At 40.7% G+C, this 16,065-nt stretch overlaps 1 protein-coding gene across 1 annotated transcript in view; it reads left to right on the top strand.

The window, feature by feature from the left end:
- Lrch (Leucine-rich-repeats and calponin homology domain protein) overlaps window positions 1–16,065 on the top strand; it is a 171,182-nt gene that overhangs the window by 107,409 nt on the left and 47,708 nt on the right. The window contains exons 2-3 of the mRNA XM_071597545.1: window positions 14,650–14,794; window positions 15,651–15,886. Of these exons, the coding sequence (XP_071453646.1) occupies window positions 14,650–14,794; window positions 15,651–15,886 (381 nt within the window). The remainder of the gene's footprint in view (window positions 1–14,649; window positions 14,795–15,650; window positions 15,887–16,065) is intronic.

The raw sequence follows: 16,065 nt of genomic DNA, 5'->3' as shown, positions 1-16,065 counted from the left end.
GTATTACTGGTCTCTTAATAGAAATTTAATAAAAATGAAACGAAGCAGTATGCAAGTTTGATAAAAGAGAGTCTTTTTATGGAATGTATTCAGGCGTCTTTTATTGTTAGACATTTATATGCCTATAAAATATATACATATATATATATAATAATATATAATACATATATATATATATATATATATATATATATATATATATATATATTTAAAGTTACTCTTACAGTTAGGTTTTAACTATTGTGTTTAGTCGTGAGGTTTCATGGCGGTGCCTGTCAACCAAAATTCTGTTTTTTTCTTCTTTGAAGTTCACGATTGTCTTTACCTCCACTCGCACCATCCGAGTGGCGCAGTCCCTTGTTTTTAACGTTCTGTTCTCTTCCTTCATCTTCACCACTTCAACCCTGCAGAATCTCTTTAGTCACAACCTTTAACCTCTCTCTAAATGCCTCTCATCCATCCACACTCCCTTCTCTCGTCAAATTTTTCTCCCCCACAGATATTTATCTCCCGCAGCCCTGACTGTCACGTACATCGTGGTTTGGCTTCCGTTCCGCCCATATCATATTTTCCTTCCTTCTATGCCCACGCCTAAAAAAGGCGTCTTCATCATGTGCGCGTTTTAAGCGAAGCGACGCATTTTCCAAATATTCACAACCGCTCCCATAATCCTGTCTACTTGTTGAGACAGTTCGTAAAATATTTCACCACATTTCCTGAAAATTGCGATTGAATTTCCAAGTTTGTTGATGGTGATCATCGCGCACAATTAATTGAACCACATCCCAAATTTCGATTCAAGGTTACAAAACATCCATGGCAATTGAAAGCGGTCAGCTTCATCATTTTTGAATAAGATGGACAATACCTTGATTTCAAACTTCATTGCATTAATTTTTTTAAAAGTGTATAACTCAGTAGTTGGAAGGATGAACCAACAAAAATTGTAGTCTAACCTTGGCAAAGTCACTGATAATGAAACAGATAGATTTGATGGATACGGCAAAGGAGGCGTCAAAATTTGCATTGGTGTGTACATCTACAGAGTTCTGTAAACGGGTGACATTTTATGTATTGTTTTCATTGAACATGAAAATATTTAAATTTATTTTATGCTCGAGCTGATGATCTCATGCATTGCTACCACCGAAAATGTCGATGGTGTCGCAAGGGGCGTTCCTTAATGGTGCGACACAAAGGGTATCGGGGAAAGTCAGAGATACCACACCGAGTCTTACCCAAACAATCGTTTATTATACAAAATACAGTTGAAATGCACCATTTACAAAGTTATACGCAATTTATGGATGGCTAGACCCTCAGTACACCAACGCGCGTCCGTCAGGAAGGCAGGGCGGGCGCAGTCACGACACGCATAACCTGGGCAGAGCCCTCGTCCGAAGTTGAGTCAGAAAATAGGACACGCTGTCGCGACAAGCGCAACATAGCCGAAGCATCGTGCCCTACCGGTCACCACCAGATAACCAACTGACCCTTACCTGGGAAAGGGTGTAGGCAGGTTGGACGCGGTCACGACGAACGTAACCTGGGCGGAGCCCTCGTCCAAGATGAGTCAAGAATAGGACACGCTGTCGCGACAAGCGCAACACTGCCGAAGCTTCGTGCCCTACCGGTCACCGCCAGATAACCACTGACCGCTTTTCGCCCCGCGATCAGGGCTTTTATACCCAACTTTGGAGCATTGTTGTTGGTCACGTGGGAGTTTTGGGGAAAAACCCTGAGGAGGAATACTATTGTTGTTGATCGCTTGGAAACATTGTCGTTGGTTGCTTGGGAGTTTTGGGGAAAACCAGGGAGGAATACTATTGTTGTACACCTGCAACAGTGCGTCGTTGATTGCTTGGGGTGGGTAGTCGGAGGAGCCAGGAAGGGAGAACCATGTCGCATACTTGCGACAATGGCTTTCAAGGTTCAGTCAGGACTGGTTATCCAAATTGAACCAATTAGGTGTTCGATTCGATAAAAATCGACAGACTTGAGTGAATTTCTGTGTGTGTGTAATCTTATATGTATTTTTTGTTAATCGAATCGGTCAGTTTTGAGTTGCACGCCATCCGCTACCTTGCTGAGAACCACATTTCCTTCCCCGCCCCGCCTCCGATCGTACTTTCCATGCTGTCTGGGAGCCTTTTAACGCGACCGTCCAAAACATTTCTCCTTACCGTGTTCAAAATTACCTGGAAACATTGGCGTGCGACATGAATGCATCGCCGGTTTCGTGTCACGGGCGCATTTCGTCGCTTTTTCCCGGCGCGATTAGAGTACCCATGAGCGTCATGGGGTAGAATGGGCGCGTCGGGGAGTGTTTCTTTCCCATAATCACTAAGAAGTCCTCCAATCATGCGTTGGGTGGAATTTCCGAAGTCCGCTACAAAAAGCGAGTCTACGAAGAACGAAACGTCGAAAGAGAAGAGCATGGCTGTAGATCGACTCCAGCGCTCGCCCACCGGAACTCCACGGAGTAATTTCAAACGAGCAGCTAATGTCACACTAATGATTTGATTACAAATAAACATGCTTTAATAATTTTGTTATATTTAAACGAGTGAAAATAACATTTGTTTTGAATGAAATTGAACATGTGCAACAATTGTTTTATAGATGCTTGAGCTACTTAAAAAAAAACTAATTGGTATGTGGGATTAAAAAAATGCGAGTTTAACGCTAGGTGGAATCCGAGTGGTTTGCGACCGCTGATGCACCTTACCGCCGACTTTTTTACTTCCAATGCGTGGCTTCCAATTTAGAAAGAGACGGGAAATGTTTTCGTTTAAAATGCGCACTAATTTCCTGCTTCAAAATCATCAAATTCCGCTCTTCGGAATGATGAAATCAGTCGAATTTTTATTATTCAAAGATGGAGGAATCAGAAAGGGAGATTATTCTTTTTTTTCTGTTTAAGAGTCTCGCGAAAACAGGAGAATTAATGCGTGGTGTAAACCTCCATCCAATGGTAGGGTGAGTGCGAGTCCGACGGAAAAGCGGGTGACCGACGTAAAAGCGGGTGGCGACTGGTGGTGTTGTCGCCCCTGTCTAGCCTCTCTCCGCCCCATGCTGTTTTTTTGTTTTCGTAAAATGCAGACATCCACACCCCCTCCCTCTCCTCCTTCCCCCCTCACAGACCTTCCTCCTCCGCCTCTCCCCTCCCCCGCCGGAAACCCACCGCCCACCCCGCCCAAACACGTCAACCTTGCGTCAACAGGTGTCAACTCCCTTTGTGATCTCCCTTTTTGTGGGCTTTGAAAAGAGGATTGACTGACTGTGTGGGTGCGTGCGTTCGGTAAAAGCAGTCGGAGGAAGGCGTGAGAGGTTTCAAATTCCCTCCGCTTTTGAGACGCGGAGTGCTTTCCGTTGATGTTGGAGGAGGGATGGACCCTTGAATGAACGTGTATCCACGGCGTATCCAAGACCGTGACCCTGAGGGGGATGGACCTGAGAGAGGAGGTTTGGCGGTCGAGAAAATAAAAAAATAAGGCGTCAATCCGCATAAACAAGCAAAATGCAGCGAAATCCGAACAAGCCTGGCGGGTCGTGATGTGCGATTGTCGGAACTAACGATCGGGAGAAATGATTTCAGAGGCATTCTGTGCGGTGAAATCCGAATGCCTTTCCCTGATTGGCTAAAATAGTCGCCGCATGTATGAAAACCAAGAGTTCAAACGTTTCGCCTTACTTCTTGCTAATCACGTTGAAAAATGAGGGCACAAATAGATTGAGTGAAAGTAGATTACAGCGCCGACTATTATGCGTTCGAATAAACTGTTTGGCGCGGAATGGATTGACGTCGCGACAATGCAGTCGCTACAACTCGGGCTCGCCCGCATCTATGAAGCGAATTCGTTCGGAAAAAATGTGTCGTGTTATTTCCGGGAGTTAAATACCGTTTCAAACTTTGTAGAAGCGTCTGCCGTCTATAATTCTTTCCTCAGCGGATCATATGTGTAAGATAGAGGCGTTCTAGCTACTATCTTTCGACCTGAGGAAACGCCAAAACTGTCATGGTCATATCCAATGCGCATATGTGTGCAAATTTTACGATATTATAACCTGGGGACCTTATTTTCATATTAGCGATCTGAAGTTGATCACTCTGAAGGACACAAAATGGCCAAAGTGAGCTATTGTTAACTCTCGGAGACTTTGAGACTTCAGTAAAAGTGATGTTATAAAATAATTTAAATTTATGCATACATTTGTATGAATTAATTGATTATATTGAAATAATTATATATATATAATTATTATATATATATATAATTATATATATATATATATATATTTGTGTCTCAATATTCTAAAAATCTACATCTGTGTTTTTATATATTTGTGCGTCGCCGAAGAGCGTTCCATTTCGAAGATATACACCATAAACACAGTAATCAACCCGAAGGTCGGTTTAGTTGGTGATGGTAGGGTTCACCCAGTACTAAGCCCGACGGCGTGTGAAATTCACACATCAGGGTAGGGGGGCCAGTTCCTTTCCCTGTGCCGGTTATGGTTTCCCAGGAAGATCTGGTTCCCGAAAAATCACATAGCCTGGGTGGAGCTGCAGGTGCCCACAGTGCCTTGCGCGGGAATCGAACCCGGGACCCTCTGGACAGTAGTCGAACGCTCTACCCCCTGGACTTCCGCGACCCACACACACACACACATATATATATATATATATATATGTATATATATATGTATATATATATGTATATATATATGTATATATATATATATATGTATATATATATGTATATATATATGTATATATATATGTATATATATATATATGTATATATATATGTATATATATATGTATATATATATGTATATATATATATATGTATATATATATATGTATATATATATATATGTATATATATATATGTATATATATGTATATATATATGTATATATATATATATGTACAAAAGAAAAGTCGTCGTGGAGGGGAACATCGTGTGTCAAATCGAACATGATTGACTTATGTTGAAATAAGTTTTGTTGATTGTAAGCTGCGGAAGACCCTTTGTTTATTTATAATTCAGTTAATAAACAATGTTTATTTGTAGGACTTCCGACGGATGCCAATCAAATATTGCCGAGTTTTTGCTTCACACGTGAACTAGTATATCTGGTTACCTATAATAGTGAGTCAGGTTTCGTTAAATTCCTTAAATAGTATCGTATTTTATAAATTTTATTTCAGCCTTTTACGAAATGCCATGTTCGTCTTGTAAACATTTTACCGTAAGTTTTGGTGCTGATGAAGGCATTTTAATTAGACGTTTACTTACGTGTAGGCATCGGTTAGTGTATTGGCATCGGTTGAGGCTCACTTAGTCGAGCCTGGAGCACCTATGTATTAATCGTGTGTTCCGTCGCGTGTATACCTCGGGCCATTACGAATTCCGTGGCGTATCTTTCCCATCGGTTGATGAACTTTTTCTCTATTTGTTCATATCGCATTGTCGCTTACGAAGTGTCTTAATCGTGTCCTTAATCGGCACGGATTCAGTCGTGATCCTTGTCCCGCCAGTGTGTCCATGGATGTGTTTCTGGAGGTTAAAGAAGATACGGTTTCACGACACGATGTCCTTTTCCTTTGGGGAGTGGGTTGGGGGTGAGGGCGGAGGAGGGGGAGGAGGAGGCCCACGCCGGCGACGGGAAATGTAAATTGATGCCCAAGCGACGACAATGGCGTCGGCGGAAGTGGCGCTTCCACCTGCGCTGCCTTCGAAGGAGCTTGGTCACCTCTCTCTCATAACCTTAAAAAAAAGAAACCTCTGGCAAAGAAACAGGCGTAACAATAAACGGCATAGCCATAAAAAACCAGCAATCACTCCTCATAAGAAAAATCACCCTTTCTGAATTTTGTTTGGAAACAGATAGAAATATAGGGGAAATCTGTCTTCATTTACATGTAAAAATTCGTCAAGTTCCCTGAGAAATTACGGTGAGACTCGATGGATTTTGATGTTGAGCCTGGAGTAGTATTCCGTCTGGGATCCATCTCAAAAGATCAAAAAGGGCAGTTGCGAATTAAGAAAACCAATCAAGGGGAGGCGTTGTCACACGAGAGAAAATAATTTTTTTTTTACCTTTATACCGAAAAATAAATCAACTTAGTATTAATCGAACTAATTTTTAGGCGGAATTTCAGGAAGGATTTCATCCTGATGTAGATGATTTTAAGCTCGCTGGTGGATAGTTGTTGAAGATAGGGTGAATAGTATTAATTAACTTTATAGAAGCCAAACATATTCTCATGGAGGGGAACTTTTCTTGGTCCCATGTCCACCCTCTAAACTGCACTTGCCTCAGGATCAAACTCACATTTGAACGCAAAGGTATCAAACCTCTTTGCGAGGCTCACTTTTCGATTCGATGGAGTTACCTGAACGAAGCGCGTCAGTTTTTTCCTTTTTTTAAAACGATGAAGCGACGGCGGACAATGCTTGGGGTTGTTAACGACAGGATGTCCGGGGAGATCCTGATGTGACTGGTGGGGAGGGGGGGGGGGCTCGTCCCTCGCCTCCCTAATACAAAATCCGATTTTCCACCAGGATCAGAATCGAGTTCTAATAATATTTGTTTTTCAACAAATTTATGTAACAGGAGCCTAGATTAAGCCTGACGTCACGATAGATACTCTTCTCCATCAACCAAACAAAACAAAATTCGCCTTAAATTGTCAAGAAAACTACTGGTTTCATTTAAGCAAATTTGTAATAAATATGAATACATATATGTTCGAGATTTCACCCTCGTATAATGTTTATAAAATCACGCCAATTAAAAAATCGCCGGAGTCCCAGTCGGCTTCTTGAGGTGACGTGTAATCCGTTCTACCATTCCTTTTCGTATACATGGACTCGGATCCAGTATGACCTTATTGGTCCAATCATACTCCTTCCCCCAATTGTTGACCATCATTGGTGCTTTTTTTTCTTTTTGGTGGTTGAAAGCTCATATCAAATACTGAGTTTTAACCGTCTTTCTTGTCGAAATGATCATGTTTTATTAAAATACTTTCAATGATGCTATACGCATATGGAATCCTAAGTAAAAATTCATTCATTCACAGCATTCCGCGCAAGTCTTCACAAAAATTTGATATGAGTTTTGATATTATTTTTTTACGCCAGCGAGCTCAGAGATTTTATCGCGAATTCCAAATGGCACTTTTGCTAAAGAAATATGACATCTCGAGTACCTTTTATGTCAGCAACAGGAGAATACTGCTGGAAATGAGACCTTTGTATTACGGCCAAGGATGTAGGAAAAAGAGCCGTCGTACATATGACTTTTCAAGTGAATGCTCGAAAGGTGAATTGAAAGCGGCTCAAATAATTCGTTTGGTATGTTTTCTGGAATTTACTTCAGCAGATTGTCTTTGACGCAACTCAACATTTATTAGATTGCTGTATAGTAAGCTTAAAGTATTTTCATTAGTTAGGTCCTTAAGTTTATTCTCAAAATGAAAGTTTCGACGAAACTACTCCAGACTTTCGTCTCCCGCTCTTGAATCGGATTATCGAAGAACATAATCGATTCAGATTATGTCACCGTAACTTATTCAGTAGATCACCTCGGTTACATTATTATCTTTCCAAATATCGAGTGTAGTAAAAACAATCAGAATCAGCTTAAAAATCTTAATTAATAACGTGAGATTTCGAAGCTAGTGGTGTACATTTGCGAATATCTTGAGGCATCTGATCAAATTAGTAACGAATCTTATTCGGGACGAATGAAAATGAGGTCATAATTAACAGTTTTAAATCAAGTAGTTGACCCTTGTGCTCTCGCGTGATATTAATCTTCGAACAGAAAAAGGACAGGAATGCGAAGAAAGGAATCATTAAAAAGATGGGAAGGGTAGAGTTAAGGATAAACTGTCGTAGTTTATTGATTCAATTGATAATTGATATTAATTGTTCAGGCCAAAAATATAACATTTGGCTCTAGACTGGTGGTAATTGTTCCAATTGTAATTTTTGAATGATATAATAAAAAGTTCACTACAGTGAGAGCTAAATTAAACGAGCTTATTTACTTCCTAAAGTTCGACAGATATATTGTCGAAGTCTCTTTATCATAAGTTGTTAGTATTCTACCGTGTAAGGTACAACCGTCCAACGATGATTCCCCTGCCTCTCCTAGCAAAACGCGACCAGGCATCCGATACTGTGATAAACCCTTCTTCAATTCCGCATACTTCCTTCCTCCATCCATTCCGCCCAAAATGCCCTATCCTCTTTCTGCCTCTTCCTCCTTTACCTAATTATCCTCATTTCTGTTGGAGTCTTCTACATCGCATTGCCAATCAAAATGCTCTGATTCCATCTTGCCTTCCTCCTTTGGATATCTCCCAACAATACCCTCTCCTCCCTCACCATGAATAACACTTCTACGTTTGTTTTCCTTTCTGATCACTTCACCCTCTCCATCCTTCTCCACACCCATATTTCAAAAGCCTCCAATTTTACATCTGTCATCTCGCTTCAACGACCAAGTTTTCGAGCCGAAGTATTTTTTTATAAATCCCATATTATTTTCGGGAAAGTGTTTAAAAATTTACATTTTTGTTTGCTGTCTATAATCAACTTATTATGACGGAGTTGAGGTAAAGTAAGTATTACAGTATAGTATATGGCAAGGGAATAAAGTTAATGTAAACTTTTAGCAAAAGGGTTGACACTATCGTCTGGGTATTAATTGCAAAACAGATGATTACAAAAAAAACAAGCATTATAAGTTAAAGGAATTAGCGACCGACATCTTCTCCTTTATAAACAAACCTCTATATATTTTTTAATATCGGTAGTATGGATAATAATGGATCTAATATTCCCTCATACTCCGTAAATAAAAACTAAGAGTTGTCTCTCTGTGCACCGTCCTTTTTCGTATGACTATCGTTCAAGTATGAAGTATGTGATATACTTTAAGTAGTTCTACCGTCACGACATCTTTTTTACGCTCCCTGGTTGAGGAGAGGAAGCGTAAGTTAGGCCATACGAGAGGTCACAGTTTATGCGACCGAAGGGGTAAATCACAGGCGCTTCCCTGTGCTGTTAATTAACTGCTTCAATATTAATCGCTAGGGATTGAAGATGTTGTTTCGTTGCAGGCGTACGACTGGTTTTGTATCGCGGCCTGGGGTAATAATGTTTTAAACAATCGAGCTTGTATTTCAGCTATTTGCGAAAGAAATTTCCTTCGGTATTTGGAGGATAATGTTGGGAGAAATTTGATGTCATTTTAGCTTGGAGTGATCAACTTTGGCGTGACCGAGTGTTACAGCAGGGATGAGGAAGTGGAAAACGTCCATTCATAACTTCACGTCGCTTTTGGACGGGGATTGAACAAAAATCAGGGAGGATTATTTTTTCCCCGAATTTCGTGGTCTTTACTGAATTCTTACCCACGTGAGTTTACTGTGTGAATAATGACGTACGTCATATCGGCTCGTGACGCCGAATGTGAAGTTTTACCCGATCCAATTACGAGACTCCGGGAAGGTGTTCTCGTTTCCGCCGCGCGCCGGCAAAGGGAAGGGGTTCCGCCTTCGTTGTGAATTCCGAGGGAGGAAGTTTTTCGGGTCTTGGTCTTTCTTAAGAGAGGAGGAAATGACGGGGTTTTATGGGGTGGGTTTGACTCCAGTGCGGTGAGTGGAGGGGGGGGTGTTGATTGTTGCCGAGCTGACGGGAAGGAGGGAGGGAGTCTATTCTTGCGTATTACGCGTCGCCTTTGTCGCCGCCGACCACAGCGCCGCCGGCCCCAAACTTGGGAGACGCGAACCTTTTAGGACACCATCCATTCCCTTGTCCTTAAAAGGGGAGAGGAGGAGGAGGGGTTCGAAGGGGGAGGGAGGAAGGTTCCTGGCGTGTGTGTGCAGGGAGAAAGATCACGCCCGTCCCGACCATTTACAAATAAATGGCCACCCCTTTTTCCGTATGCCCTCCCCATTCCGCGGCGGTGGCGGTCCCTGGCTTCAGCCGTTAGCACTTGTCCCCCCCACTTTCTCTCCTCCCCTTTCTTCCCCTTCCACCCCATGGGTTTTTTCACGGTCGTCCGGCGCCATAACATCGTCTCGGCGATGGTGTCTCTCAGACGCTTCGTATTAGTGATTTCGGCGTCGCCTTTTCGAAAAGGGGGATGGGGGGGTTGGGTTCGGTTCTCCTCCTCACTCCAATAGCGTGACTATCGTGCTTTCGACTGCGTTTCCCGTTTTCTTCGTCAGACGACCCGAGAGTAGGAGGAGATTCGACTTGGGAGTGGTCGCTGTTTTTTCCCGTTGGCTTTTCCGACGATAATAGGGATGTTTCTCGTAGATTAAAGAAAATAAATCTTCTCGCGTGCCAGCTTAGGGGAAGTGCTACGCGATGGGGGTTTCGGGGAATATACCTACCATACTTTTCAGATAAGAAGATTGATAAAGGGCAGTTTCCGAGTTTTTAGGAGCTTGGAAGAATCAGGGTTGCTATACACTTTCGATTCTTCGTTCAAATGGTCCGATAAAGCCGTTCAGGACAGATGTAATACTATACCCGTGGACATTTTTATGCGTTTTATCGTTAAAATATTCAAATTTTATGTATATTTATTGCCTAATTGTTATTATGCTCGCCTATTACCAAATTCGATTTCCCTGAATCTCCCGCTAAGATATCTGGCAGTCATAAATTTCACAGAGTAGGGTAGCGTTATTAGGAAATTTTTAACGAATTTTATTCAGATTTAGAATTAGAAAAAATGTTCAGAACGGTAATCTCGCAATGCCTATGTAAATGGCGGGAAGTTCACCTTGCCATTCTGAAACATTCCGAGTTCTATTAGATAGGTCTGTTTAATATTTATGATCTCATTTTATTTACGCTGTCTCCCCTTTCCAATATTGCGTGAAAATAAGCAAGCGTATCATTATGGTGATTTTTCTTTGCATTCATTTCCGTCTTAGTAAAAGGAGGAAGATGTTTTTTTTTATCTTCGTCAGTATTTTCTCTGCACGTTTTTTAAAGATAAACCATGAAGACAGTAATCAACCCGAAGGTCGGTTTGGTAGAGTTCATCCAGTACTAAGTCCGACGGCGTGTGAAATTCATACATCAGGGGCCAGTTCCTTTCCCTGTCCCGGTTATGGTTTCCCCGGGAAGATCTGGTACCCGAAAAATAACATATTTTGGGTGGAGCTGCAATTGCCCAGAGAGGCTTCCCCGGGAATCGACCCCGGACCCTCCGGTCTGTAGTCCAACGCTCTACCCTTGGACTACCGCGACCCATTTTTTAAGCAAGACGTGTAGTTAAAAAAAAATAAATGGCAATAAAAAAGTAAATTACCTCAGATGATAATACTAACGACTCTCGGAATGGTAGCGGACCCGCAACCCCTCCTCAACCATTCATCCAACGCCCACTTTTGTAGGATGCAGGAAAAGTGGATGAAGGGGGTATTGACCGGCAGTGGGATGTTGAAGACTCTAATTGAGGGGAGAATGTTAGGCAAACGAGGAAAGAGAAGGAACAGGATAGGGATGTTGGACGGGAAGAAGGGAGGAAGGAAGTACTCAGAGCTGAAGAGGGACCTGATGTAGAGTAGGATGTTGTGTTTTGCTAGGGGTCACAAATTATTTAATTAGTAATTATGTCCATCCAAAAACCTACCTTATTCTGTAGATTACCTAATAATAATAACATGATCTCAATAGAATTAATTCGTCAGGACACGGGATTTCCCTAGTATTTTTGGCGTGCAGCGACAAGGCGTCGATACAGGTATGTCATTCTTTCCTCTTAAGAAGTTACATCAAAATCAAGAAGTGTGAAATTTTGTGAATACAAACATTTAAATCCTTAGATGAAAAATATTGGTGTTGTCTTATGTTAATTATTTTCTTAAATTACGACAAAATCTTCTCTCTCTCTCCTCCAAATTGAAAGTTTAATAAATCCATTCCTATCCACGAGAGATGGAAAAAGATGTAATAGGGGCTCAGCCAAATATTGAACTTTAGGAAGACGTGTTTCTAAGAAATTTCGTGAGATAGCTGGAAACTAGGAAAGCTTCGCGTTAGTTGAGAAGTAAATTTTATGTGAATGCCTTGTCTTGCTTTACTCCTTGGAAAGGCAGAAAAAATGCCGTATTATAAATGAGTTACGTTCATTTAACTAGTCAGTGAGAGAGTGTTAAGTGACTTGGAAAATAGCGTAAGGCAATAAGGGATTAAAGATATAATTTTTTACAGTCGCATTAATGAGAGTGATGACAGCAAATTGCATATTATGGAAAATGTCAATGCACTCGTAATCTACTAGATTTAGGTAGATTTAGATGGTTTAGGTACGTGAGATATAGTGTGCTATAATTTTGCCATATTTATGACTGGTTTCTCTCTCCTTGCCCTATTTCCAATTGCTAATGTAATTGGGTGCTCGCGGCCGAAAATTATGACCACAATGGCAACCTTACTCCGAGCCATGCTGAAATGCGTTCCATGTAAACCGAGAAACGCATGCTCCATGCGTTTCTCGGGTTACATGGAGCGTGGAATTGGCCCAAACGCAATGCATTGATGACCTCTTACTGAAATGCATCTTTAATGTCAGAGGGCATGCTTAACGAATTATGTTCTTCTTATGCGATGCTGAAATTAGGTAAGCGATAGAATTTCCAGGTCGGTTAGGAATTGCTCCGTCAGTTGTAACCATGTATTTTGTAAGACCCCGTTTATGGTAACTGTCCAGAATATTAAAATAAATAGATAAAGAAAGTGTACGGCTTTGGGTTTTACATTCTTTCCGTCCAGAATATTATTTAGGAACCTACTGAGGAGTGTTTCATTCTTGAGAACCAAAAGGTTCAACATGCAGCAGCCATCTTCGTAACGCATTATCGCTATTGTTATATACACGATGCGAAACGCATATTTTATCGTCGTTCTTCAATGGTCGCGCTACAAAATCCGAAACATGGCGATACCGAATGCCACGAAGGGGCATCGGACCTGAGTCGCGAGATCCATTGATCGCAGACTGTTGATACGGGGGATGATCGCGTCACAAGTAGCGATAGCGCGCGTGTGAAGATCGATGATGGCACCCAGTGATTCTTTAAAAGATAGCGATTCGAACATAAAACTTAGCGCTGCGATGCTTCCAGACCTACACTACAAAATACCGGAGAAATGGATGCATTGATTAACACAGGATAAGAATATTTGAAAAAATTGAGTGGGCGTGTTCTCTCCTAATCTGCAAATAATTATTTAGCTGCCAAAATTAAATTTTCCAAGTGTAATGCATATACAATATTGGATAAATGTATGCCAAAACCATTAGATAAAGTGTTCATTTTTTCCTCTAACAAATGAAATGATAACAGAAATTTAAACGGTTGTCGTTTTCTTAGGGCTGGTACTGATTTCCCTCAATTTGTTCATCCAATGGCACCCACACCTCCTGCCATACATCATTAGGTAGGGCCATTAGGGTATTCAGAGAGACATCCTATGCTTTATTTCGATTTTTTGCAGAGTTAATATTTCGTCAATACTGAAGGTGTGCGTAAACCCAGTATAAAGACCTATTTTCCACATGTTACTCTTATTTGACCAATAAGATTATCTCCTCTTTCCTCAAACATTCCTATCTCCTGAGTATGTGAACAACTATTTACGATCACATACTTGAGTATCGTCTCAATTATTCTTGGACTCCACTTGTGTGCTTATCAACTTTCACCATCAATGGTGAAACACCCAAATGGAGAATATTCCCATCATGTGTATGTCGGTGCATGAGTGTCCTTAAAGGAAATATCTTTTTTTGTGGATGTCTAGTTCAATACTTCCATTCTGTATTAATTGCCTGCTAAACATTCTTCCTTCCACTTTTTGTTACTAGGTGGATTGAAGGTGCTTATTTTTTCTGTTTTCATGCCTCTCCTCTAAGGTCGCATTTTTTAATCTCAATTGGTTTTGTGGAGGAGTGTAAGGAGGATGAACCTATTTCGTGCCTCAGATAAAGTTCTGATTAAATATGTAATTAGCTCCAATGATACAACTTACCTGGGGGCAGGTTAAAACCAGTTCTTTTCCTTCACATAACTCGTTACCTTATTAAATTGGAATGCGGTAAATTGTCACCAAATTGAATACTTTTTTTGTGCTCAACATCTCGACATTCACACTTGCCTTCCTCTTTTGATTATTAATTAAGTCAGGAGTGTGAACTGAACTCTGTTGTGCCCATTGATTTGGCTATCATTTCCAATAAGTTTATTGTATCAATTGAATTGAAGCCGTGGCCTTGGTGTAGCAGTCCTATTTACTGTATTTTTAGAAGGAATAGGAAAGTTAATATTGTAGAATATTATTTACCCTTTTGTACATGGTACCATAAACTATTTTCAGACGGCTACTGTTTGTCATCCTGATGTATCCTATGAAGTAGTTTAAATGTAATCATTATGTAAATTAGACCTTATTATTTAACTTATCAGCATGATTATTTTTCCCATTCTGAGTCATGCATCTTCATTTTATGTACATTGTACATTAATGAAAAAAATACGTCTGCTTTGGATTATGTTGGCTTGTAATCAAATTTACCATTCTGTTTTTTTTAAATTTTCAGATCTCTCAAAAAATCGGTTCTCTGAACTGCCACGGGATGTCACGGAATTTGCATCACTTGAACGATTGGACCTGTACCACAATGCAATACGCTCACTTCCCCAATCAGTGGTACAGCTGCAAACACTCACCTACCTCGACCTTAGGTAAGTGGACGTCTGTTAGTGCCTCTTTTTGGATAGAAGTGCCAGAAGAGGATTTTAAAAATGTGCAGAGTGATTTAGCAATCAGCATTTATTTGAGAAAGAAGGGAGGGATGTAGTACACTAATCTATGGGTAAATGGTGTATGGTGATGGAAATTAGAGTCACAAAATGCTTTACACACCATCAAAATCAACTTCTTCAGCAGTTAACTGATGAGTTCTATGGATTAGAAGTGCACTTTATTGATTAAGTTTGCAATTTTATGGATTTTTGGCTGGTTTTTAATTTGTGGTGTAATATCATTATCTTTCACAATAGTATTCAAGCCCTTAAATAGTTAACGTACTTTGTTAATATGTTTTATATAAAATTTATTTAAAATTTTTGTTATTCACCTGCTTCATTGCTTAATTTTGTGCAAAAATTGCTGGGTTCTTTTGAAGAGAAATGCATAATTTATAAAAATTTGTGTAAAAACATTATTATTTATAATAATTTGGTGAAAGTTGATGAAACTTTTGTAATGAGGTCCAAAAAAACGAGAATGTAGCATAAAAATAAGACTTTTTTAATTCATATTTACATTTAAAGCAGTCGAGAAAAGAGTTGCCCTGGAGTGGCACAAGCATTTTTGGGAAAATTCATCAGCATCGCTAACAGTGACTCTGGCACTTATACCTGTAGGGTTAAATGTTAACTTTCAGAGCAAGTGTGTGGCAGTAATTCCCCATAGTCCATGTATTTATCAGTGGAATGGGCCGCAATTACTTCATTTTTGTCATACCTTTCTCGTTGACGCCTCCTAAACAAAATTATGTCTTGTTAGAATGAGCCTCATTCATTGTCTTCCTCACAGTCGCAACCAGCTGACACACCTCCCCGGGGGCCTGTGTTCGCTGCCCTTGAAAGTCTTACGTGTGGCCAACAATAAGCTCAGCGCACTGCCTCTGGACCTTCCTCGCCTGGGTGCCACTCTCGCCGAGTTGGATGCCGACTGCAACGAGATCGCCTCCCTCCCACCCCATATGGGACAACTCCTCTCCTTACGATCCCTCCGACTTCGACGGAACCTCCTCTCATACCTCCCTGTAGGTAAGTCATCTCTTTCTGTCAGCTCTGTGACCAGACCTGAAAGGAAGGGATATGTGGTAGCACATACAAGGAATACCCGATAATTTATCCTATCTGAGTTGTTCGATAAAAAGTGTAGTCAGTGTTTTGTTGCTGGTCTAATGGAATACAACAGCATAGCTGCTGTAATGGCATGGACT

Source organism: Hetaerina americana, unplaced genomic scaffold (assembly GCF_022747635.1).
Source record: "Hetaerina americana unplaced genomic scaffold, ioHetAmer1.1.p SCAF_9, whole genome shotgun sequence".
NCBI classification, from domain to species: Eukaryota; Metazoa; Arthropoda; class Insecta; order Odonata; family Calopterygidae; genus Hetaerina; species Hetaerina americana.
Note: the sequence above shows the minus strand (reverse complement) of the source record. Positions and strands in the feature narration are given on the sequence as shown.